The 26,930-nt window shown below is 40.2% G+C and overlaps 1 protein-coding gene across 2 annotated transcripts in view; it reads right to left on the bottom strand.

Moving 5' to 3' along the window:
- Notch2 (notch receptor 2) overlaps positions 1 to 26,930 on the bottom strand; it is a 178,466-nt gene that overhangs the window by 15,209 nt on the left and 136,327 nt on the right. For both annotated transcript variants that reach the window (XM_074050641.1, XM_074050642.1), the window contains 11 exons: positions 23,711 to 23,903; positions 22,287 to 22,432; positions 20,402 to 20,515; positions 17,588 to 17,707; positions 16,920 to 17,072; positions 12,206 to 12,434; positions 11,304 to 11,505; positions 9,376 to 9,529; positions 8,800 to 8,984; positions 6,960 to 7,092; positions 1,382 to 1,618 (listed from right to left, as the gene is read on the bottom strand). In XM_074050641.1, coding sequence (XP_073906742.1) covers positions 1,382 to 1,618; positions 6,960 to 7,092; positions 8,800 to 8,984; positions 9,376 to 9,529; positions 11,304 to 11,505; positions 12,206 to 12,434; positions 16,920 to 17,072; positions 17,588 to 17,707; positions 20,402 to 20,515; positions 22,287 to 22,432; positions 23,711 to 23,903 — 1,866 coding nt within the window. The remainder of the gene's footprint in view (positions 1 to 1,381; positions 1,619 to 6,959; positions 7,093 to 8,799; positions 8,985 to 9,375; positions 9,530 to 11,303; positions 11,506 to 12,205; positions 12,435 to 16,919; positions 17,073 to 17,587; positions 17,708 to 20,401; positions 20,516 to 22,286; positions 22,433 to 23,710; positions 23,904 to 26,930) is intronic.

Genomic DNA, 26,930 nt, shown 5'->3' with positions numbered 1-26,930 from the left:
AGCCATCAGCAGTTTTTCACTATTTGTCTCAGAGACAGCATCTCATGGCCATTGCAGTTCAAGGGGTTATTTGTATCCACAAGTGTGGGATATGCAGGGCCGCTACCTCCTGACTGTGGGATACTCATTCAAGGTGTCTCCATTCCTTTCTTCTCCCATTTCTCCCTTCCTTTGTAAGTGCTAGCCAGTGTTTCCAGATAAAGGAATCCTCAGAGGCAATGAAAGAAACAGGGTCTAGCTTTGCCCATGGCTTCCCAAGCACACAAGGTAATATGAGGCTGTCTGAGGACGGTTCATACTCTTCCTTACCATAATTCCCCAAAAGGATGATGGCAGAGTGATTACTTCTCTTTTAATATTATTGCATCTAGGCACAATACCATCCAGTCTTTGTAAAACCCCAAGATTCTTAAAGGTAACATTTCTTGAAAATTGGAAAAAAGGAAGGAAGGAAGGAAAGGAGGGAAGCAATGAAGTGCAGACTACCAATAGGCTCAGGATGGAGCAGCATGCAGCTTGTCAAATTATAAGTAAGACTACTGTACTGTACTGTACAGTACTACTGTACTGTAGCCTCTTATCTGACTCCCAAAGAATGTGATAATACGCTCAGTGTAAGAAATACAACTATGGACTCCAGAAGACACAAGACAGATTTAAAATCTGAGTATCAGATGATTCACATAACTGTTTTACTCCCCAGAAGTCACCCCACAGCCCTTCTCCAGAAATGACTAATAAGTGTCTGTGATAAAACCCTATTCTGAGGCAGAACTTGGTCTTCATTATGCCCTGCAATGAAGATACTAGGAGTGTAGCCAAGTCTTGGCTGTGCAGAGTATTCCTGTGACTACTGGAGCTTTCCAATTCACTCTCATCAGCTGAGTTTTGGTTAAACACATCCCAATTCGAGCCCGGTTCTCCAAGTGTCCTAGCAGGTCCTAAGCTTCTCTGGATCCCAGAGGTAGAATGATGACAGTGACAAGAACTTCAAAGTAACTCAAATCATTACATGCTGGAGGGGAACAATGTAACCAGAGTTAGATGTAAGTTCTGAAAACAAAATGCTATTTTATTCAGATGAAGAAGTTGTATGCACATATGATGATAGATTTTGTTTTGTATATTAACTACTCCCCACATAATATTTTTTAATATTCCTGCTACAGCATAATGTAATTAATACATAACGAAAGAGAGTTTCTCAGAAAGATAAAAGGTACAGATTGATCATAACATCCATGGAGTACAGACTTAGGAAAGAACTGGCCATTAAACTGAGTGGCCTGGTTTTTCCTACACAGCAAAAGCTTCACTCAGGTCAGGGCCCATCCATTCCTAAAGCCTCCAGGGCAGAGAGTTGGGATGGAGAGGTTCTCACCAGTGAAGGCACTGCGGCAGACACATAAATAGTCATTGGTGAGTTGGATGCAATCCAGACTGCCTTCAGCACTGCAGGGGTTGGAGAGACACTCATTGATGTCCCCCTCACACCGCTCCCCAGCAAAGCCAGGCAAGCAGCGACAACTGTAACCTCCAATCCTGTCCACACACTGACCACCATTGAGGCAATGAGGACCCCCAGCACAGTCATCAATGTTCTTTTCACACAGTAGGCCTAGAGGAGAAAGAAGAGGGATACAGAATTATGGAAATTCTTTGAACACTGCTGTTCACTAAGTGACAGCCACCTTTTTATGGGGCTTTCACAATTGTATACATTCCTTCTCAATCCAAGTGGTACTTTTTAGATGAGGCTGGGCAAAGAGTTTTCAAATAGATAAACTGATTCTAAGACTGGGGGCATGGTGAAAGTGGTAGAGTTAAATCCCCAGAAATGGGGAAAAAAAAACAAACCCAAAGAAACAACAACAAAAATTTGGATTCTAAAATTACATAGAAAAATAAACTATAGTCAGGAAATCATGTTTTAATAATTAAAACAAAGTGACTAATGAACTGATGAATTAACATAATAGCAGGACCACAAAAAAGTACATAACATACCCAAATATACATGAGAATCTAGAATTTGATAAAAGTACATCTCAAATCATAGTAAAAAAGTCAAATATTCAGTAAATTGTGCTAGGACAAATTAGAAGTCATATGGAAAAAGTGCTTTGGTATTCTAGTTTTTTTTTTTTTTTTTTTGGCAGTACTGGAGTTTGAACTCAGGGCCTCATGCTTGCTAGGTAGGCACCCTTCCACTTGAGCCATTCTGCCAGTCCCTTTTTGTGTTGGGTATTTTCCAGATAAGATCTAGAGAACTATTTGCCCTGGGCTGGCTTCAAATCGTAATCCTCCTGATCACTGCCTCCTGAGTAGCTACGATTATAGGCGTGAGCCACCAGTGCCAGCTAGTATTCCAGTACTTGAAGAATGTATGTGAGAATTCCTTGATAAATCTCAGAGTATGGAAGGCATTTGCTAACTATGACTCAAAAGCCAGAACCCATAAAAGGTTGATAAACTCCAATGTGATTAAAAATATCTGCATGAAAAAAATCACCTCGAAGAAAAAGAAAGACAAAGACCCAATATAATGAAAAAAATTATTGCATTTGATGTCACAGACATCCACTTTCTGTAAAATATTAAGATCAACAATATAATACAATGGGAAGAAAGGACACAGATAAACACATAAATCACAGGAAGGGGAAAACCAAATAACTCTTCAATGAGAATATATTCAACTACACTGAGAAGTATAGTGATACACTGCAATTTGGCAATATCAACTAAAATTACAAATATAATCTTATTTAATCTAGCAATGCTATTTTTTTTTTCATTTTTCTTTTATTATTCATATGTGCATACAAGGCTTGGTTCATTTCTCCCCCTTGCCCCCACCCCCTCCCTTACCACCCACTCCACCCCCTCCCGCTCCCCCCCTCAATACCCCGCAGAAACTATTTTGCCCTTATCTCTAATTTTGTTGTAGAGAGAGTATAAGCAATAATAGGAAGGAACAAGGGGTTTTGCTGGTTGAGATAAGGATAGCTATACAGGGCATTGACTCACATTGATTTCCTGTGCGTGGGTGTTACCTTCTAGGTTAATTCTTTTTGATCTAACCTTTTCTCTAGTTCCTGGTCCCCTTTTCCTATTGGCCTCAGTTGCTTTAAGGTATCTGCTTTACAGCAAAACCCCTTGTTCCTTCCTATTATTGCTTATACTCTCTCTACAACAAAATTAGAGATAAGGGCAAAATAGTTTCTGCTGGGTATTGAGGGGGGGAGCGGGAGGGGGTGGAGTGGGTGGTAAGGGAGGGGGTTGGGGGCAGGGGGGAGAAATAAACCAAGCCTTGTATGCACATATGAATAATAAAAGAAAAATGAAAAAAAAAAAAAAAAGGTATCTGCTTTAGTTTCTCTGCATTAAGGGCAACAAATGCTAGCTAGTTTTTTAGGTGTCTTACCTATCCTCACCCCTCCCTTGTGTGCTAAAGCTTTTATCATGTGCTCATAGTCCAATCCCCTTGTTGTGTTTGCCCTTGATCTAATGTCCACATATGAGGGAGAACATACGATTTTTGGTCTTTTGAGCCAGGCTAACCTCACTCAGAATGATGTTCTCCAATTCCATCCATTTACCAGCGAATGATAACATTTCGTTCTTCTTCATGGCTGCATAAAATTCCATTGTGTATAGATACCACATTTTCTTAATCCATTCGTCAGTGCTGGGGCATCTTGGCTGTTTCCATAACTTGGCTATTGTGAATAGTGCCGCAATAAACATGGATGTGCAGGTGCCTCTGGAGTAACAGTCTTTTGGGTATATCCCCAAGAGTGGTATTGCTGGATCAAATGGTAGATCGATGTCCAGCTTTTTAAGTAGCCTCCAAATTTTTTTCCAGAGTGGTTGTACTAGTCTACATTCCCACCAACAGTGTAAGAGGGTTCCTTTTTCCCCGCATCCTCGCCAACACCTGTTGTTGGTGGTGTTGCTGATGATGGCTATTCTAACAGGGGTGAGGTGGAATCTTAGTGTGGTTTTAATTTGCATTTCCTTTATTGCTAGAGATGGTGAGCATTTTTTCATGTGTTTTCTGGCCATTTGAATTTCTTCTTTTGAGAAAGTTCTGTTTAGTTCACATGCCCATTTCTTTATTGGTTCATTAGTTTTGGGAGAATTTAGTTTTTTAAGTTCCCTGTATATTCTGGTTATCAGTCCTTTGTCTGATGTATAATTGGCAAATATTTTCTCCCACTCTGTGGGTGTTCTCTTCAGTTTAGAGACCATTTCTTTTGATGAACAGAAGCTTTTTAGTTTTATGAGGTCCCATTTATCTATGCTATCTCTTAGTTGCTGTGCTGCTGGGGTTTCATTGAGAAAGTTCTTACCTATACCTACTAACTCCAGAGTATTTCCTACTCTTTCTTGTATCAACTTAAGAGTTTGGGGTCTGATATTAAAATCCTTGATCCATTTTGAGTTAATCTTGGTATAGGGTGATATACATGGATCTAGTTTCAGTTTTTTGCAGACTGCTAACCAGTTTTCCCAGCAGTTTTTGTTGAAGAGGCTGCTATTTCTCCATCGTATATTTTTAGCTCCTTTGTCAAAGATAAGTTAGCAATGCTATTTTTTAAAATTTATTCTACAAAGACACGAACAGCTCCCTGATGGTCTAGTGGTTAGGATTTTACAAAAATACTTACGCGCATGCAAGATAACCCACATGTCTGTCACTAAGGCAATGATTAAGTAAAATATGAACCATTCCTAAAGGGGAATTCTGCAGCTATAAAAAATATCAACGAAGTTCTACTTTTTGATAAGGAAGTATCTCCAATTAAGTAAAAAATTAAGAGCAATCTAATATTCTATCTTCAGAATAAAAAGTAGGAGAAAGGAAAAATATCTTTGCATTCGACATGTCACAAGAGAACCCCAATAAGATTAACAGCTAATGCTGGGTGCCAGTAGCTCACCCAGCTTGGGCAAATAGTTCAAGAGACCCATCTCAAAAAAAAGAAAAAAAACAGACAAAGATGGACTTGAGGTGTGGCTCAAGCAGTAGAGTGTCTGCTTTGCAAGTATGAAGCTCTGAGTTCAAACCTCAGTCCTACCAAAAAAATTTTTAAAAAAGATTAACACTTAATTGTTCATTAAAAACCATGGAAGTCAAAAAAGCAGTGGGATGAGATATTTAAAGCACTGGGGAGTGGGGGGAGACAATAATAATAGCAAAAACTATTATTCTACCTTTAAGAAGTCATTTAAAAAATTTAATTTTGTGGCATTATGAAATGATCCATTCTGGGAATGGACGTATCTAGTTAAATAAAATTTCTAGTATAGTAGAAACATTAGCATTCAATGAATATTCAGATTTCAGATCCACTAAAGACAGGTGGAGACCATTAAATAATTTTTGACAGTACACTCTGACAGGTAGTGGTGTATGTCACTTATACTGAGGTAATGAAAGCTGCTGCACGACACTGAGAGTCTATTTTGGCTCTTTTCCTGTGGAAGTCTTGGGGGCCAAGTGTTTTAAACCACATACAGAGAAAGATAGTCCAACACATACCAGAGTCTATCTGAGTGAACAAAAAATGAAAAAAAAAAATCCAAAGAAACCCCAAAACAAAACAAACACTGTTGTATTAAAACTCTGAGATTTGAGATTTAATTACCTACCAGCAGAACTGTAGCTTGTCCTAACCAGTACAATTATTTAAAGGAATAAACTAATAATGAATTGGAATTGACTTCCACTTCTCTTCAATCATGGATTTCTAGAATACAGAACAATTCTTCTTTTCACATAACAAATATTTAAATATCTAAAAGTTGTTTCTCCTTACTTTTCTCTTCCCCTTAACCTTATTCTTCGGTAACTAACCTACTTGTGGGGTACTCTTCTATCATAACTTAGCCAAACTCTGATCTCTAGAAAGGAAAATTATTAAATGCACTGCCTCAGTGGTCTAAGGTAGTATAAAAGTTTCTCTGAACTTCTGTTCTCTTTGATCGTGAGAAGAATGAATTTTCCACTTCTGTGAATGGCCTTTTACATTGTTTTCCCTGGCTAATTCTCTTTTAATAACAATATTCAAAGTTCTTCCTAGGAGAAGGTGTGGGAGGCAGTTGCATAATATAGCAGAAGGGCGTCTCTGCCACTAGTGGTCTCAGGCTGCATCTTATTCTGCTTACCCAGGGGCTTAGGCCATCAGCCTCCTTCCCTGAGATTATAAAAGTAGTAAATATTATCATTTCATTCATTCCCTCATTTATGGAGCAAAGACTGGACTAACTTAAAAAATACAAAAGCGGGTATGTGAATTATTTTTTCAAGAGGCCATTAGTTGCCTTCACTTGAAGCACCAAGCAATCTTGCTGACCAGGCTAATTTAGTTGCAATATTTTATCACTTCTGCATTCTGTGCTTCCTAGAGCATAATATAGCAAACAACCAGATAGCATTGAGAACATAAATCAAAGCTAGCAAGAAATGAGGGAATAAAATAGCTTGAATTACCAGGATGCAGAACTAAATGTTTATGATAAAGCTACTTTTACTGAACTTAATTTTTAAGAATCACCTCAAAGCCAGGCACAGTGGCTATGCTTATAATCCTAGCTAGGTGGAAGAGGATTACACTTCAAGGTCAGCCTGGGCAAAAAGTTAGCAAAACCCCACCTCAACCAATAAAAACTGGGCTTAGTGGCATGCGCCTGTCATCCCAGCTAGGGAAGAAGCATAAATGAGGACCATGATCCAGGTCAGCCCAGGCATAAACATGAAATTCTATAAACAAATAAACAAACAAAACTAAAGCAAAATGGGCTAGGAGTGTGGCTCAAGCGTGAAGCCCTGAGTTCAAACCCCAGTACTAAAAAAAAAACCAAAAACAAAAACAAAAATCACCTCAACACTAAGGATGGATTTATAACACAGGGAATACCCTGGGTGAAGATGGGGAAAGCTGGTTTCATACCCTGAGTGCCTGGTGGGCATGAACACTTGAAATGGTTCACAAGGTCAATGCAGGTGCCTCCATTCTGGCATGGCTTGTTCTGGCACTCATCCACTTCATACTCACAGTTGACACCCTGATATCCTGGAACACACTGCCAGGAGGAAGAAAAAACACTGGATCACTGTTGGAAACAGACCATGAGGACAAGAGAGATCTGGAATGTTACTGTGATCTTGCCCCCTCCCCACTTTGCTCATGCAATGTTTCTCAGGAATCACCACGTTCTCTGCTAATCATCCTGTGCAGTGTCAATCTCTAGCTTTACTGGCATTTATCTGGTCCTCTTTAAAGGGAAGGCAAGAACCAAATATTCTACAGGTTATGCCCAATACAAATCCTGTGTGAAACTCTCTTCCTCCTGAGTACAGTTTTCCACATCTTTAAAACACGCTTTCCTTCCTATGGGATGAGGACCCTATGACTCAAGCAGTAAAGACATCTCTAGGTTCAGAAAACCACATGCATATGTAGGAAACACAGAGATGCAGAAAGGGCAGAAGGTAGGGATGGCTGTGGTTGATGTAGAGGTTGGGAGAAATTCAATGTTGATCAAGGAGAAAGATATGACTGTGAGGTAGTTTTTTACTTGGGTAACACGTTGACAAGTTTGCATGCAAAGAAGTCCCTCAGAGCATGAGACTACCCAGGGGATAAGGAGTATGTTGGAGTGGGGGTGAGTGGAGGAAAACAAGAGACCTCTGGGAGAGGGGCTTAAGAATCTAGGTGGTGCCACCACTCAGCAGGAGATCTCAGGATGAAAGAGCTCCAAAGAGCAGCATCCAATGCTACCACTCAGCAGACTAACAGCAGGAGATCTCAGGGTAGTTATCTGCTGGGTCTTTGTAGCCTTGGGTTTTTTTTTTTTTTTATTCATATGTGCATACAAGGCTTGGGTCATTTCTCCCCCCTGCCCCCACCCCCTCCCTTACCACCCACTCCGCCCCCTCCCTCTCCCCCCCACCCCCTCAATACCCAGCAGCTAACCTTGGGGTTAACTTATCTATGGTTAGGGGATTTGGGGTATTTTGCAGGATAGGCCAGACTGCCAGAATCTAAATGGCTAATATTCCGCTCATCTGGGCAGAACTGTTGAAAACAAATTGATGTGTAAAAAGTTGAATTTGGCACTGGTAGGCTTTTGAACTAATAGATCTAGCCTGCTGTGAAGAAAAAAACCTAGGTAACAGCAGAGAAGAAAAGGTTTTTCTGTTGCTTGGTGGTCTGAACTGGTACCAAATTCACCTCGCTGGTGTTTTGTTAATATCTTGTTCTAACCATTACTAGCCCAGACATTAAAAAGATGCACACTCAAAATATACACATGTAACACTTAGCATGGTGCTATGGAAAAAGAGGTGAACCAACACTTTTGTTTGAGAGAATTATTAGTTGACTGGTCAGCAACTGTACACAAAGATGACACAAGACTAAAAGACACTCCGTGAAGTGGCTTCTGCTATCTCAGTTGCTATTCAGAGAGGTTCCAGTGGTCCCTATGCTAGATGGGCCTGTGAAATGCACTCTGCAAGTAGCTGTTGGCTCCAAATCCAGGGATCAATCCTGTTGAGAAGGGAAGGTTCCAGACCTGTATACAAGTATTTTGCTAGGGTTATGCTATTGTATTGCATAGCAAGGGTGAAAAAAAAAACTCAGTGATTGATAAACACAATGATGACAACTGATAAAAATCTATAAACTGTCAACATAAGACACAAGCAGTTAAACTCAATGCCACAGTGCTCCTACATTGAACCATCTCCTGGAAGCTCTCTGACCCCTGCTCACTCATCTTCCTCACCTCACATCTGTACCCTCCAATGAAGTCACTGCAGGTGGCACCATGCTGGCAGGGATTGGATGCACACTCGTCCAGCTGCTGCTCGCAGTAGCTCCCCGTGTAGCCCAGTGGGCACTGGCAGTGGTGAGTGTTGCCAGCATTGATGCAGATGCCTGAGTGCTGGCATAAGTGCCCAACAGGCACACCTGGGAATCCAGCAGAGAAAGAAGCGTCATTGCAAGGAAGAGAACATAAGAATATAAGGTTCAGATTAACTGATGAAGTGAATCTAAGCTGGTCATCAGTGGCTTACATTCTATTCTTAAATTTTGTCTAGTTCTTCACAAGCCTCAGCACCAGATATGCATTAAAAATCAATGTGCCCTGAAAGTGGAATATGCCTTGTTTTCATTTCGAACACCTTTCCTTTTGGGTTCTCTAAACCTGTTCCTCTACCTTTCTCCAGATCCCTGCTCACTCACTACTATCTGTCCTTCCCTCTTATCCCACAATAATAATATTATCGGCCCTAAAGTGCCACTGACCAGTCATCAACATGTCAGTGAATGACCTTTGAGCCCCAGGGTTAGAGCTCACCTTTGAGAGAGGCTGCCAAATTACAGGAGATGTTGGGCACATCACAGTATGCACCAGTCCACCCAGATGGACACAGGCATCGGGACTCTGCCTTTTCTTGAACACAAGTACCGTTGTTTTTACATGGAGACCGATTGCAGAGGTTCACCAGGGTCTGAAACACAAGCAGGGGTGCATATATATCAAAATTCAAATACCAGAAATGAAGAAAATAAGTTGCACTGCATCATAAGAAATCAAAGGAAAGCATATTAATTCAAAAAGAAAAAAAATGAACCCTCATCCGAGCCTTTAAGTAGATCCAGTGTGCCATGTACAGCTCATCATTTTTATATAGTTTCTCTGAGCACTGCTATTGAAAAAGTTTTTACCACAGATGTTTAAGAACTCAAGAAACCCAGTAGGTTCTCAACAATCTAGATATGGTTATATGTACACATGTGGCCATACTGTAAGGCTCTAAAGAAAAATGAAGCTATTGAACAGTTTCATTCTCCCTTTGCAAAATTCACACTGGTCTTGACAAACCCTGTCTATGGGGAATATGAGTAAAAGGACTTAAAGGCCTAAAGCTGTCAAAAAACTTCCTGTGAAGGGGAGAAAGTAAGGCTTATGAAAAAATGAGGCAGAGAAGAAGGTGACATTCCCAACAGAGACTTGGCTCAAAGAAGGAGCCAGAGGTGGCAGGAAGAGGGTGTCCCCAGCACTTTATCTATACTAGTAGAGCAGCAAGACCCCAAAAAGGAATGTTCTCTTGAGCCATAGAATCAGCACCAAGCTGTTTAAAATGGCGTGGTTGTTGGCATGTCTAATACAACAAAGCCCCACTGAAGCATATCTGTAAGTCAAGTTATATAGTAATTTATCTGTAAGTTTTTGAGTTCTGGTACTAGCTCATTGTTGAAGAAGTAAAACAGAATAAAATTAAACACAGTGCTATCTGGTATGGAATCTTGCCAGAGGGGAGGGGGGTGGTCAATTCTCTTTCATGAATTGAAAAGTTAGATTAGTCCCCTATTAGAGCTCCTTCCATTTCAAGATTATATGAAAATGTGTGTATACATTATATAAAATATGGATTTTATATATTACATATATTTTTTATGGCTGGGATTACAGTTGCAAGCTATTGTGCCTGGCTATATTTGAATTTAAAAGATATGTATATAATTTGGCTTTGAAAATGTTACATCGCAAAACATGTAATTATTATTAGCTCCTTAGATGTTGCACCTGACTTTAAAGGTTTTATTTTGATTATTCTCTCTTTTACGATTTGAATAAGAAATGCCCCCCACAAGCTGGTGTGTTGAGGGCTTTGTCTCCAGATGGTGGTGCTATTTTGGGAGGTTCTGGAAACTTTGGCATATAATACCACAGTGCTTAGCTGAGGGAAGTGTGTCACTGCGGATGTGCTCTTAGGGGCTGTATCTTGTTCTGGGCTCCTTCCTTTCCCTCTTTCTAGGTTGCCATGAGGTGAACAGCCTTTTCCTCCACACAGTCCCACCTCCATGATGTTCAGCTTTGCCAAAGGCCCAGAAACATGGAACCTATCATATGCCAAAACTTCTGAAACTGAGCCAAAGTAAATTCTTCCTGCTTTTAAGTTGTTTATCTCGGGTTTGTCACAGAGATGAGAAACATGCCTCCCTCTTGTGCTTCTGATGTGAAAGGTATCTGTGTGCTTTCTTTGCCAAACATGATTTTCTGCAGTTTTTGGGCAGCTTCTTCAGACAGCCTTACATTCACTAGTCAACACCATGGTGCTGTTAGGAATCTACCAGCTACTAAGAATGTTACCCAGATTTACCTCACAGCAACCTGAGATCACAAACTTCTCTTTGGGAAGGGCCTTACTCTACCCAGATAGGAAACAGTGTGACACAGCCACTCTGGGGATGCTGAGGAATGGGAGGGAAATTAATTACCTGACAGTTTTTCCCAGTGTAGCCCAAGGGGCAGGTACAGCGGTAGGTACCCAGACCATCAACACATGTTCCCTCATTCAGGCACGGATGAGAGTTACACTCATTGATCTCGTGGAGGCAGAAGGGACCAGTGAAACCCACAGGGCACAGGCAAGAGAAGGAGTTGATCCCATCAACACACGTGCCACCATTGAAACACGAGCTGAGGAGAAAACAGGAAACCAGTATCAACTATGAAATCTGGTTCTCTGTCCTGTGACTGAAAAGTAAAGCTTCTAGAAATCTAAAATGTTACGGAGGCAACATCTCAGATTACTATATCTAGTAAGTTTTATTTTTCCTAAACCAGATAAGAGTGTTGGAAGCCAACCAAACGTGGGGTAGTTAAAGTGGAGTGTACTCTATCTACATTCCTAGGGAAAGTGAAGTTTCCAGCTTTTGCCCAATCCTGCTGTGCTTTTCTACATACCAAGTCAATTTGCTCCCTATGGAAAATGCCAAGTAAATAGTCTTTAACTCTATGTTTCTTTATGAAAGAGAAACAGAGTAAATGTGTTAACATAATAAAATGAAATGAAACAAACCTCCCAGAAATTACTACAACAGTGGTAACAAAACTGCAAAGAAACAGGATTTCAACTGAAATGAACAAGAAACTAAGGGGAGAACAGAACAATTATTTCTCTTTCTGTTCCATAAGAAACAAATGAAGACCTAGCTCACTAAGCATTTTAACCTCTGACCTTTGACCTTCCAACTTTATGCTTGGGAACTGGGCAATGAGAGAGGATTGTGGAGTAGGACCCAAGCAAAGTCCTCATCCCTTACCCATAATCTTAGCACTGCACCCTGAAGTTTCCTTCTCTTTCTCCCGTTGCCCACAAGGCACTGATGCTGCTCACCTCTCGGTGCACTCATCAATGTTGTGCTCACAATGGACTCCGTCGAATCCTGCCTGGCACTTGCAGGTGTAACTGTTCACATAGTCAGAGCAGGTCCCTCCATTCTTACAGGGTTCACTCAGACACTCATTCATGTCTGTCTGGCACTTTTCTCCAATGAAGCCAGGAAGGCACAGGCAGGAGAAAGTATTCACTCCATCTATACAGGAGCCTCCATTCTGGCAAGGGTCTAAGGCATTACAAAAGAATAAGATCTTAGAACAACATCAGTTTAATCTTAAACTCATAAGGAGGAAAATCCTGAGCCAAGTCATGCTAAGGGAGCACAGTTCCAACTTTTACGTTTGGCTTCTTTTTATCGATTTTCCCCTGACTCCCCCATTTATGAAAATGAATTCTGTAACACCTGTCTGAGATTTTTAAAGTGTTTGATAATTCAGATAAACTTCATTATATCACCATTGTTTTATAAAGATAATAGTCATGAATTTGCATTGGCTCTCCACACATTTGTAAATCAATTATGTAGTTCAACGCACAAGTCATCTGGAATATTAGTCAATATTTTCTAGAAGTGTATGTGGTGGTGGGGGACAGAATAGATGTAGTCATTTTGTTCCAGGAACATTATATAAGGCAGTCATCTTCCTGTGCATCTCTCTCACTTCCTTTATTTCTTTAAGTTTTAGGTAGCCTCAGGAAGTGGTACTTTTTAAAAACAATTTTAAATATCAAAGAGCTGGATCTTGAAACACATTACATTCATAGCAATTAATCAACAGATTTTGAGCTCCAATCATGCCCAGGCCTTCCACAGTATGGATGACATACGAATCAGAAAAAGAAAATCAAAATACAGCTACTGCTCTTATGGACCTTACAATATAATTTTAAAAGTCATAAATTTAAAAAGAAAACTTAACACTGCACAAAAGGGCAGAGTGGCCCTATTTTATTGGAATGACATTCAACACACCTCATTTATCTGTTACACTGATTCCATTCTAAGACTCAGTACAGTCATTAAAGCAACTATAAACATTATTTTGTCCTTTATCAATCTCAGTACACAGTAAACTGTGATTTCCACACAATCTTTTAGAAATTCACCATACTTTAAATTTAAACTCATTATAAATGTTGCTGGTCTCACTTCATGTATAGCATCTGATTAAAAAAAATTGCCAGACAGACAAAGAAGCAGGAAAATACTGTTTGTAAGAGAAGAAAGATCATGAATAGAAACAGACCAGGAATTTCCCATAGGGTATAGTGATAGACAGGACAAAGAAACAAAATCAAACAAAAAAACTGTTGACAACTATAAAGTCACTATACTCCATATGTTCAAGAAGAAAAGAAAGTATGAATATGATAAAGAAAGAGATAAGGTTATAAGACTCAAATAGAAATCCTAAAGGAAACAAATACAGTATCTGAGAGAAGAATGTACTAGATGGGATTAACAGCAAATGAGACAGTAAAGAGGAACTGATTAGTGAAGCTAAAAATGTAGCAAGATACTGGCAGAGTGTGCAAGTGGTAGAGCACCTGCCTACTAAGGGTGAAACCCTGTGTTCAAACCCCAGCACCACCTACATATACACACACATACATATATATGTGTATATATATGGGGTGCTTGCCTGGCGAATATGAGGCCCTTAGTTCAATCCCTGGTACTGCCAGCACACACAAGCACGCACACGTGCACATAACATACATATCTGAAAATAAAACATTGGGGTGGTGGCTGAAACACTTTAAAATGAAAAGAACACTAGTAAATAGAAGAACAATGTCAAACAGCCTGACAGATTTCTAATGAAAGATGCAAAGAAGATCTAGACACCAGGGGCTGAAGCCTATAATCCAAGCTACTTTGAAGGCTGAGAATGGAAGGTTAGAGGCCAATCCAGCAATAAAGTTTGCAAGATACCATCCCAATGGAAAAAAGCTGGGCCTGGTGTTATACACCAGTCATTCAAGCAATGGTAGGAAACATACACAGGAAGATCTTAGTCCAGGTCTGCCTGGGCAAAAAGCAAGACCTTATGAACGTAATAGCTAGAGCAAAAAAGTCTGGAGACATGGCTCAAGCAACAGAGTGCCTGCCTAGCAAGAACAAAGCTATGAGTTCAAATTCCAGGCTCACCAAGAAAAACAATCACTCAATTATCCAAAAGATGGCAGAAAAAAGAGAAATTCAATCAGTAACAAAGAAAAAAATGGTAAAGCAAGATGGCAAATTTTGAACCCCATCTTTCAAAAAACTAAAATACCTCAATTAAAAGTCAAACACTGCCATAGTGGAGGACAAAAAAGACAAGATACAACATACAAGAAACCCATTTCAGAGATACAAATAGGTCAAAAGATGGAAAAATGATAATCTAAAGAAAGCTAGAGTGACTACATCAATACCAGGAAAAGTAGGCTTCAGAGCAAGAAATACTAACAAGGATTAAAGAAGGTTGCTTCATAATGATAAAGGTGTCAATTCAAGAGGACACAGCAATCATAAATGTATATATGCTTAAAATTAGAGATTCATAATACCTTAGCTAAAGCTAACAGAGGAGTAGATAAATATACAATGATTTTGGAAGATTTCACTACCTCTGTCTGAGTAATTGATAAAAGAGATAGAAAATCAGGAAGGATATAAAAGAATAACACTATTAACCAATCTAAATTTATGACATTTATAGAACACTCCTCAAAACAAAAAATGCACCAAAGTAGACATTCTTCTCCTTCTTACACAGAGAAAGAATAAATTATCAATATCATAAAAAGACAAGGAAAATCACAATGTTACAGACTGTTAAAAATACAGTAAGAGAATTCAGAAATGACTCTGTGCTAACAAATTTGAAAACTGAAATAAATTATAGTAATTCTTTGATAGACACAAAACCAGGTAGCCTGTGTAGCACTACATGTACTGGAAGAATTCAATTTATAGTTTAAAACTTTGCCACAAAGAAGATTTTCATGCCTAGGTGTTTGGAAGAAATAATACCAATTATATAAACTGTTCCAGAAAACAGAAAGAGCAAAAAGGATGAAATTTTTAGAAGAAAGCATAAGAAATAAACCTCAGTGACTCTGAGTCAGGCAAAGACTTACAAAACAGGATGCATGAAGCATGTATTAAAAGTACACTGTTTCATTAATATTAAAATCTTCCTCTTCAAAAAGAAAGCAAAAGAGATGCCATAAACATGAAAGAAAAGTAACAAAGCAAGTATCTGACAAAGAATTTGTATCTAAGAATATAAAGAACTCTTTCAACTCAAAGGACAAAGAGTTTTTTAAATGGGCAAAAGACTTGAGTAGATATTTCACCACAGAAGATACACGGATAGCAAAAGCACATGAAAGGTGGTCAGCATCACTAGCAAACAGGGTAACACAAGTGAGAACCACAAACAAATGCCACTGGATGCCCCGAAGAGCTACAGTAAAATGACTGACATGACCAAGTGTTATCGAGCATGAAATTTAACAAGTTGTTTTATACAGTTCTGGTGGGAATAAAAATAGTACAACCACCCTGGAAAACATTTGGCCGATTTTTTAAAAACTGAACATACACTTACCACAAGACTCACCCACTGTACTCCTAGGTACTTACACAAGAGAAATGAAACCATGTAGCTACACAAAGACTCATTCACAATAGCTTTATCTGTAATCCCTCAAAAACAAACAAACAAAACAAAACAAAAAACTCCCAAAACCCAAAAGGATATCAACCAGTGAGTAAAACTATAGCAGAAGCTAAGAATCCCTAATATGAAAATATAAGTTTTGAAATGTTCCAAAATCTGAAATTCTTTGAGTATCAACATGATGACACAAGTGTAAAGTTCCACACCTGACTTCATGTTATGGGCTGCCATAAAAATGTACGTGCATTATTGTATAAGGTTACCTTTAGGCAATGTATATAAACAATATAGGAAAACAAAAATGAATTTCATTTTCAGATCTGAGCCCCATTCCTATGATGTCTCCCTATGTATATGCTAATATTTTAAAATCCAAAAAAATCTGAAACAACTTTCTAAGCATTATGAATAAGCAATGATCAATTTGCATACAGTACACCTGGGGTGGAACGGCACTCATCAGCAAAACAGAAATAACTATTGTCAAAAGTGACAACATGGAACAGTCTCAAACATTATGCTGATTGAAACACCCCTCCCAAAGAGTATGCTAATATGATTTCATCTATATAAAATGACAAAAGTAACAACAAAACCATAGTGACTACAGTGACAGGAAGTCACTAGATAGGAAGTGGGAGCAAAGATGAAATTACACATGGATGAGAACGTCGTTAGGGGGTTAGTATGTTCAGTATACTCATTATCATGCATGATGGTTTCGGTGATCATTCCAAATTTTTAAGAATTATACACTTAAAATGCTTGCAGTGTTTTGTATGCTTATGTATCAGAAAGCTACCACAGCATCTGACAATGTTTAAAATGTCACAGAGAAAACTTGAAAGAGATCGTGTTGCCATGAATCCTAAAGACAGTAGCTTCAAAAGAATCAGAAGTCCTAGTTTTATGATACTACATGAATGTCTGATCTGACCGAGGTCAGCACGAGCTGCAGTGACCTCCACTGTGTTCAGCCCCTGTCTCCCTGAGAGCTGTCCCCTCCCCAGGGCCCATGAGCTGGCAGCTATACTCACTGGCAAGGCAGTCATCGATGTCCTCCTCACAGTCCATACCACTGAAGCCCGGCAGACACTCACACATGTAGCTGCCCTGGGTGTTGTGGCACAGGCCATGGTTCGTGCAGGGCTTGGACACACACTCATCAATGTCAACAGTGCAGCGCTGACCTACAAATAAGGAACACCCGGTCCTTGGAGGCTGATTCCCATAGAAATCCAGGCATGGCCTGAGCTGAGGAGGGCTGGGCCAGCTACTGCAAGGACACCTGCTTAGTCTTCTGCTTCAAGGACTTCCAGGAAGTGCCTGGGAAGTTGTTGCCAAGGGGCTAAAATTTCCCCCAGAAAGACCATCATGACTTGAGACCTGGGGGATGGAGTCTTCCAGCCACTAGAGGGCGCCAAAGACACGGACAGTGGGAAGGCTTTGTGAGCCTTTCCAGTCAGTAGCTCCTGGGCAGACACTGAGTTCTTCACAAAGACAGCAACCCTCTGGGTGGGGTGTGGCTCGAGTGGTACAGCACAAGCCTAGTGAGTGCAAGGCCCTAGGTTCAAACCCCAGTACCGCAAAAAACCCAGAACTGCAGGCCTCGAAAGCCCAGGGCATTCCATGTTGTCTGCTGACCTGACCATGTGGTGTCAAGAGCAGAGTGCCTATGCCTGCCCTCTCCACCCCATGTGATTACCTTGCCAGCCAGGAGCGCACAAGCAGGTGTAACTCTCAAAATTTGGTGCCTCTTTACAAACAGCAGCATTCTCACAAGGGTTTGGGGAACAGGGAGCCAACACGGTTTGACAATTCTTGCCTGAAAAGCAAATGACAGTTTCTGATAGAGAACCAGCCAAGGAAAGGAAAAGGTCTCCAAGTTGTAAACCCAGGACGAGCTCATGGGCTTTCTGGAATCTGAGAGACCCTTGGTGCTTTCTGTCTCGGCAGACACTGCTGTGTTGTGACCTTGAGCAAGTTATTTATTTATCTTCTCTGCACCTTTTTCATGAACAAAAAGAGAATTAGTAGCGAGGTGTGGTGGAGCACACCTGTAGTCCCAGCACTTGGGAGGCTGAGGCAGGAGGACCATGAGTTTGAGGCCCAGTGCATAGCAAGAACCTGCTGAGGCAAGGAGAGAGGGAGAATAGCTGTTAGGAGAGCCGGTACTCAGACAGGATCTTTGAGGACTGAATGAGAAAATGCACACTAAGTACTTATTAGCAAAGGGCCGCTGCACAGCGTGAGCACACTGTGGCCCCACGAGAGGTTCATTCATCTGACAAGATCACTTCCCCTATCCATGGCTGAGACTTTCAGCCTGCAGACACCCCTGCATGGCATCCTGCTCCTAACACCTCAGAGGCCTGTTCTAGGGAGAGGCTTCCCGGAGGCTGCAGCAGAGGTGGGAAGCACAAAGCAGCTAGTCTGCCAGGTCCCTATCAACCTACTGAGGTATCAGTGAGCACTGATACTTGTCACCACCCCCAGTCCTCATACTGCCTTAGTGTGTCAGGTGTGACTTAAAGCAAACAAATTGCAGAATGCTTCTACTAAAAGGGGATCTAATTGTTTTTGAAGTCCAATTACAACTAACTCAATTTCAAATTTCATTCTAAAACTTTGTAATCAAAGGAAGAAAATGTCACAAAACTTCACCAAAATATTTGCAACTTTTTTTTTTATAGTATTGGGCGTTGAATTCAGGGCTAGGCAAGTGTTCTATCACTTGAGTCACTCTGTCAGCTCTTTTTGCATTGGTTATTTTTGAGATAGGATCTTGCTTTATGTGCTCCTGGTCAGCCTGGACCACAATCCTATTTATGCTTTCCTGCATAGCCATTGGCTGAGATAGGGTCTCACAAACTTTTTGCTCTAGGTGGCCTCAAACCATGATCCTCCCAATCTCTGCCTCCTAAATTGTTAGAATTACAGGCGTGAGCCACTGTGCCTGGCCTCCAACTAGTTTATTATGCATCTGAGGCAAAATAGAGGTGACAGAGGAGCAGTGATGCTTTATTTACTTCCTTAATGATGCTCAACTGGACTAAGCTTAGAGTCATGGGCCACCCAGAACCAAAATGCCAACCTGAAGAGTGTTGTGTTCAGATTTCCATCTCCTAGGTCACATGTTGTCAATTCTTTAACTGGGATTCATTAAAGAAAAATCAATACCTTTCATGTTGCCAAACATTTTAGTACAGTTGATGTCATCTTAGTGCATGATGACAAACTAGATTATCTCAACGTCAGAGGACAACCAAGACACACAGCAGTTAAACTGTGATGTGGCTGAGTGTGGTAGCACCTGGGCACACCCCAATTCTCAGTCTTTATAGTATGGAGCGCAGTAATCTCACTGCCAACAAACTGGATCTGCGCCTCTTCTGTCAATGACATTTTTTACACTGCCTTTTTCTGCGAAGGCCTCCTGTAACCTTGATTTTATAAGCCGGCAGGTTGAAAGCAGTTGGCTTGCATCCTGTTCTCCTAATGGGCAAAGATAACAGTGTAGAGTCAAGTCTTTCAGTCATGTTATGACCATGATGCTGCTAAGTCACTGTGATTTGCTACTAACAGCGCAAGACTCCTGGGAGTCACAACTCTGCCATTTGCAAGCTGTGCACTGTTGAAACAGGCAACGCCACAGTCAAGTTTCTGTTTTGCTCCCCATGGGCAAAGAAAATGGATGACATGAAGGTGAACAGGGTACACAAATGCAACCAACACAAGACAGCAATAATGAGAAAGGAGAAAACAGGAAGAAATGTCCCAAGCACATGCCACAAATACCACCTGAAACAAGGGGAGACACTTCTGAGAGAAACAGAGGTACTGAGTGTGATGAGAGAATGGCATTTAGTGTGAAACTTTTGCATCCAGAGACATCTAGGCATATCCTAGATCCTCCTCTTATCCTTGTGACTTCCCTTTGCCTCAGTTTCCTAAGGGGTGAAATGGTGACAGGAAATTCTACATTGTGGAATTATTCAATGCAACATGAAATAACCCAAGGTATGCAATGTGTCTGGGGAAGTATAGCTCAGTGTTAGAATACTTGCCTAGCATGTGTGAAGTCCTACGTTCAATTGCCAGCACAATAAAATAGTAATTACCAATAAATGGTAGCTCTGTTATTGAAACTAGGACTAATAGCAACATTTATGAAAACACATGGTCCATCCTAATGATGAACTAAAACCCCTACCTATGTACGAGGTTCCAGTCCCTATAAGAAATTCAAATATTAAACACAGGGCTGGGGGGGAGGGTAGGTCAGTGGTAGAGTGCTTGCCTAACATGCTTGAGGTTCTAAGTTCAATCCCTACCACTGCAAAACAAACAAACAAAAAAGTGCAAGGAAGCAAATGTTTTTCTGCCACCACACCTCTCCAAGCTCAAGATGATCAGTGAGGTCAGAAAGGACAACCAGGGAAAAATTCCTGGAGCAGCATCACTGCCCCAAATACCTGCCTCACTGAGACTCAGGGCCCTGCACACCTGCAACACCCACCTGTATAGGGCAGCACACAGTGGCAAGTGTAGCCACTGATGTCATCAAAGCAGGTACCTTGGTTCAGACATGGATTTGAAGCACACTCGTCAATATTCACCTGGCAGTTGTAGCCTGTAGGCAGAAAAAGGAAAACAGACAGAGTGACTTTTTGTCAGACACTCATGGCTGACCATTTCTCTTGTTGGATAAAATTAAATGCCTCCAAAAACGTGTTCACTTCATCAGGATGCTGGAACCCCTGCTCCTTCATTTTGGTCTCAAGTCCTTGACATACAGTCAGAAAATAAATGGTCAATTAGTCAAAAAGGTGAAAGGACAGTCAGTCAATTTTAATAGCCTGAGAGCCAGTAATCCTCCAAATACAAGTAACTGCTTAATAGTGGACTGAAAAACTCATTAAGGATGAGAACCTTGTAGCTTTTGATCTAAAAATGGGCCCTTTGAAACAAAGTTTCTGGTCAGAGAAGGGAAAATATTTGAATACATAATCAAGGTTTCTGATTTATGCCCATTCTTTCATTTACATAGTCTCTACTATCATTGTGGCCTTTCCTCAAATCATAAAGTTCTTACCTCTTGATTCAAGTCTTGAAATTTACTTCCATTAATGAAAGAAAAAAGTAATGAAGGATTAGTGGAAGAAAGATAGAACCCACATATTGCACATCTTTGCATCTTTAATAAGGTCTACACAGAGCCTTAAAATAGAGAAACGACAACACTGCAAAGAAGAAACTGATGGCTTAGGAGTACAGAGGTCTGAACAGACAAATTTATGTCCTACAATTTGGCATTTAGTTTGCTTGATAAGCAAGTCTCAATGAGATAAAGAAAGAAAGGTGCTTTTGAACCTACAAGTTTCCTTGCAAATGTAGTGCAATATATTAGAATATTAATGACTGATGCATGGTCTCAGTTAGGTACAGGTTGACTATCCCTTATCCAAAATGCTTGGTACTAGAAGTGTTTTGAAGTTGAAATTTTGGTGGCTTGGGGGATAATTACATATGGATAATAAGCCATCTGGAGGATGGGACCCAGATTTAAATAGAAAATTCATTTATGTGTCTTATGGACCACATGGCACACAGCTTGAAGGTAATTTTATACAAGCATTTTAAAATAATTTTGCTCTTGAAACAAGCCCTGAGGTCAGGTGTGGAATTTCCCGCTAGTAGCTTCATGTTGGTGCTCCAAAAGTTTCAGATTTGGAGAAATCTTAATCTGAAATCAGATTAAGGATGCTTACCTTATAATCAAATAAAAATGGCTCTAAACATTTTTGAATGGGGAGGTCAATGAATAAGTGGGTAAATGTAAGCATAAATGATGTGCCCACACATGGATCTCGTGTGAGGTTCCAGGAGAAAATTCACAGTAGAAATCTAACAGTGACAAGTTTAAAAATGATTTGACATAATTTCCTCTGCTATACACTGTTCAGAAGGCCACAAAAGCTAAGTACCTTAGACTAGGTCATGTGTAAGAGTTTGTTGAGAGGCTTCTGAACACATGACTGCATCTGTGATGTTGCTATCATAATTGCAGAAAGCACAGCATTTGCATTTCTACTTCCACATAGCCACTGCATTATAACCACTCCTACACCAAGAAGCTCACAACTAGACACCTGTGCAAATCTACATGAGCAGAGACTTAATTGTCTATCTTAAATATTACTCTTTCAACAGTTTACCTGGTAGGCTGAAGGTAGAAATTGTATTCATGCCTGGTTTTATTCCCCAAGTGCCTCACAAATACTAATTTCTCAATGTAAATGACAAAAAAAGAAAGAAAGAAATGGAAACAGAGAAGTGACCCAAGCAGTGGATGCAACAAGAAGACAAACAGGAGACATTAAAAGATGAATTTCTATTTTCACCTTTAAAGCCCTTCTTGCAAGTACACCTGTATCCATTCACCAGATTGTCGCAAGTTCCTCCATTCTGGCATGGGTTAGAAAGACATTCATTTTTGTCCACTTCACAGTTGGTGCCAACCCAGCCTGCATCACAGAGGCACTTATATCTGAAAGAAGATGGGAGTTTTTGTCATGAAAGTACAATCTACAACTGAGTCACAGACTGAAATAAAGAAGTTGGTGAAGAAGTGAGGGACTGAGGAGTGCTCAAGTAAGCTAATTTCATTTTAATTCTTTTATGGACCTACACTGTATCACCTTGCACATGGTGTGAATCACATGGGCCCATCTGGTGTGTTCAGTAAAAACACCTACATAGTGCTTCTCTGGCTCACCCAGAAGCTGGTGAAACTCATTACAGTGAAATTTCATATGCACACAATGGCTTGTCAACTATACTGGGCCAATATGAAGGAAATGCTAACATGGATACATTTCCCCAGCTTATTTATTTTTTTTTTATAAATAACTTAGATAAAGCAAATTTAAGATTTTTTGTTTTGGGTGCAAAAGAGACACACCAGGAAACAGGTCTGAGGCAGAGACTCTGGCACAGTGAGGAACTCCTGGGATGTCTTACACCTGAATTGTGCTTTGTTCTAACCTGAAACACTGCCTCAGACAGCACCTAGGGCACTGAGCAAGAAAAGGCACTGAAGGGGTCTGCAGTATATATGATCTTCAATTTGAACTCCATTCACACTTAGAATGTGATATCAGGGGATGATGGGAAATCTGTACCAAAGGGTAAATAGAGAAGGGTGTTTTGAAGGCTGAAACGAGAATACTGAGTCGACTTATTTTTTAAAAAAACTTTATTTCCCACATATCTCTAATACATTATTCATTCTCTTACTTGCTGAGAGTTTAAAGTTAATGGCAATGCACAATCTCTGTCTTATGACAGTGATAGGAAGAGTTTTAGACCATCTCATGACACTTCTGGTCACTCGAGGTTCTGAAAATCACTCTAAGGGGCATGAAAAGTTTTATCAGAACCATGTCGAAAGTTGGCTGAATCAATTCTTCCCAGAATACACACAGTTGTGGTGAATGATCAAATCTGAGCTATGTTTGAGCAGGGGGGAGGTCAGGCTACAACACTGCTTGGATTGCCAAAGACTCATGAAATAATCTGGACTCCTCTTACAAGAAGTACACAAAGAGACAATATTCCTTATTTCCCACCTAGGTCCTCAGTCAAGGATGGTAGCGTAGGCTTCTGCTGACACAATGCTGATCTCAAATACTTTAATGACAACTACCAAAACCTTCAGCCAAGTCTGGTTCTGATCCTCAGCTGACTTCAGGCCATTACCAGTTCCCAAAACCCACATAGTCTGACACAGGTCAATAAGCAATTGTGAACACCTGGCACTACTCACCCACTGAGACCCCCAGTACAGTTTCCATGGATGCAGGGGCTGCTCAAGCACTCGTTCACCTGGGAGTAGCAGCTGGGGTGATGGGGTCCCTCAGGGCACATACAGCGGAAACCATTCACATCATTGATGCAGGTGGCACCCTTGCGACAGGGATTGGAGGCGCACTCATCGATGTCAATGTTACATCTCTGCCCTGTAGAGAAGGGGGCCATATTACTCATGGGACTCCCAGATTCTCAGGGAACAGACCAGCACTAAGAGACATGTATGTTGACACTCTTCAGCTGCACAGACTTTTTCTGAATCACCATATGGCAAGATTTAAGGAATGAGACATTCAAAAGTACTACATGTCATGTGAGAAAGGCATAAAGGACACTTGCATTTGATAATGAAGCAAAATTAACAAAACTCTGGGACTGTTTTGCAGCATTTTAATGTGTATTTCTTTCTCCTTCCACCTTAGAAATGGGGAAATTTCACAAGACATTAAAGAGAATGTCAGGTGTCACCAAAGATGGCTACTCCTCCAAGTGCAGTTATGAGTGCACTCAAAGATTTCCTGGGCTGGCGGAGTGGCTCAAGAGGTACAGCTCCTGCCTAGCAAGCATGAGGCCTTGAGTTCAAACCCCAGAACCAAAACAAAACAAAACAAAGAAACAACAACAAAAAACTTCCCTAACAGGCTTTCTGCTGATCTACCACAGATTATTATTTTTTTTCTAGCTAATCAACCTCTTCCATTTCTATCTATAGTAAATCATATTAACTAGAATGCTTAGCCTATGGACTATTAACTTACTTTAATCATTAAATTGACTAAAAAGAAAAGCTATTTGTTTTCATTCTTAGAGCTATATTAATCCATTTTCTGCTTCAGTGAGTTCAATTCAATGACTCTCAGGCCAGACCAGTAGTTCTTGTTTCAAATGAGATTCTTGAGGCCCACTTACCACAAATTGTGATGGGTGGAGCCCAAAAACCACAGTTTAAAATGTACAAGTGGTTCAAACTTTGAGAAATTCTGCTCTAGACAATAATTATTTTTCCTCTTCCAACAATGTAGGTGCTGGGAGTTCATGAAATTGAAGTGAATATGTTCTTCTTCCAAGATACAACCAATACTGAACTTCTGAAAAAATCTTCATTGCATTAGGTTGAATAAAGTAACATGGGCCAATCATACAACTGTTTTGATTTGTTAAAAAGTTGAGATTTAACTATATACTCTGAAATGAGGTAAAAAATTTTAAATTCCTATAATTCTATAAATGAGTGAAGTTAAGTAACTGTTATGAAGGAATTTATGAATTTTAAAGACTACAATGTTCCGATTCAGATAAAAATATACGTTTTTTTAATTTAAGAAAGAGCAACCCTATATTTAGAACAGGAAATTCCAAATGAAATAGATACACACCCTTTAAAGCATGGGTATTAACATTTTTTCACTCTCCATTGCTTTCTAAACCATTATTGGTGGTTCTCATGGTAAAGACCCATAATCTGGGTCTTGTTTTATTAACAAACTTGTTTTAAATGGTATTTCTTTGACCTCAACCAGTAATTTTTGAGATGTTTGCTACCAGCACCAAGAAATAAACCAGAATTGCTAATATACAAAGCTGCCCTGGGCCTGCAATTCAGTAAAGGATAAGAGGAAAACAGTCTTCTTCATTTTTGTCCCTTTTTGGAAGCATTTCTACAGATACCATTCCTTCTAAGTTCTTCATTTGCTTTTTTTGTTTGCTGAACTTCCTTCCTTCCTCTCTCCCTCCCTTAGGTTTTTGTTTGTTTGTTTGTTTGTTTTGAGACAGGAACTCATGATCCTCCTGCTTCTGCCTCCTGAGTGCCAGGATTATAGGCATAAACCACCATGTGGGCTTCTGGGTATATATATGTATGGTGCTGGAAATCAAATTTGGAACCTTGCACATGCTAGGCAAACACTCTACCACTGAGCTACATCCTCAGCCCTTCATTGGCTTTCAAATTTTTTCTAGAACAAATTTTCACACCACCTTTAGGTAAGAGTTTTAAGTGTCTCTTTGAGCAGTCTACTGTGTAGATTGGCTACTACTTTACACTGAGGTCCTACCCTCATGCAGCATCCACTGGGTATCAGAATCAAAAATGCCCAGTGCCAGCAATGTGCCTCACGGGGCTCAGTAACTCATGAAATGAGGAGTTACCCCATGTTTCCTAGTCCATATGTACTCAATGAGTTTGTGTTAGCACAGTGTAGTCCAGACTCTAGGGTCTGGGACGGGTAGCAGGAGCAAAGTACTGCTGTATTTGAGTCCCACACATGTCGCCATCCATTTGGCAACATTTACTGAGTGTTTCCTGGTGGCTGATACTCTTCAATGGATGACTGAGGGGGTCCCTGCCTTCTAGGGAGTCACAGCCCTCGCTTGTAGCTCGCTAGTTGAGGACACAGACATATTAAGTTCCATCTCTCAGGTGCTTTTTTGTTAAGTGAGGGTAGCAGAACTTCATTCATAAACTGATGGAGAATTCAGGAAGATAACAGACCTTTGGAAGTGCTCTGTAAAACTAAAAAGTAGTTTATAGGAGTATCACATGATTCTTCACTTTCGCCCATTTATTCAGATAAGTACTTAGAGGTCCTAGGAGAACACAGAATTTAGTCTTAAAAAGACAAAAGTAGGGCTGGTGGAGTGGCTCAAGTAGTAGAGGACCTGCCTAGCAAGTGTGAGGCCCTGAGCTCAAACCCCAGTGCCACTCCCTAAAAAAGACAAAAGAAATGCCTCCTTTAAATTTTTCAAAGCTTTAGCAAAATGATAGGAGGAAGTATTAAAATAAAACAAGAGAAAAAAGTAAACACCTCACATTTACTACACATGAGTATATACCAGTCATCTTAGATATTTTCAGCAACTGATTTACAAAAAAACCCCAAAAAACAAAACAAAACAAAAACCATCTCAGACACAGAAAACAGTTCCAAGAACAGGGTACCGCCCAGTAACCAAAACATTCCATTTCTTGGTTATGAAGTTTCATGCTACACCTTAAGTTTATTTTAGAATATTTTTAGCCTATGTCCTCCCTCCTTGACCTTGCTGGGTTGCTGAATGTTAACAAGAACGAGTATGATTCACTGACATTTCAAAAATAAAAATAAGTAAGTCCAGTAGAAACCTTATACAAATCCAAAAGAAACCAGGTTAGGCGCCTGTTTTAGCTGGGGAGTGCA

This window comes from Castor canadensis, chromosome 12 (assembly GCF_047511655.1).
Source record: "Castor canadensis chromosome 12, mCasCan1.hap1v2, whole genome shotgun sequence".
NCBI lineage: Eukaryota > Metazoa > Chordata > Mammalia > Rodentia > Castoridae > Castor > Castor canadensis.
This window is presented reverse-complemented; position numbering and strand designations above follow the sequence as displayed.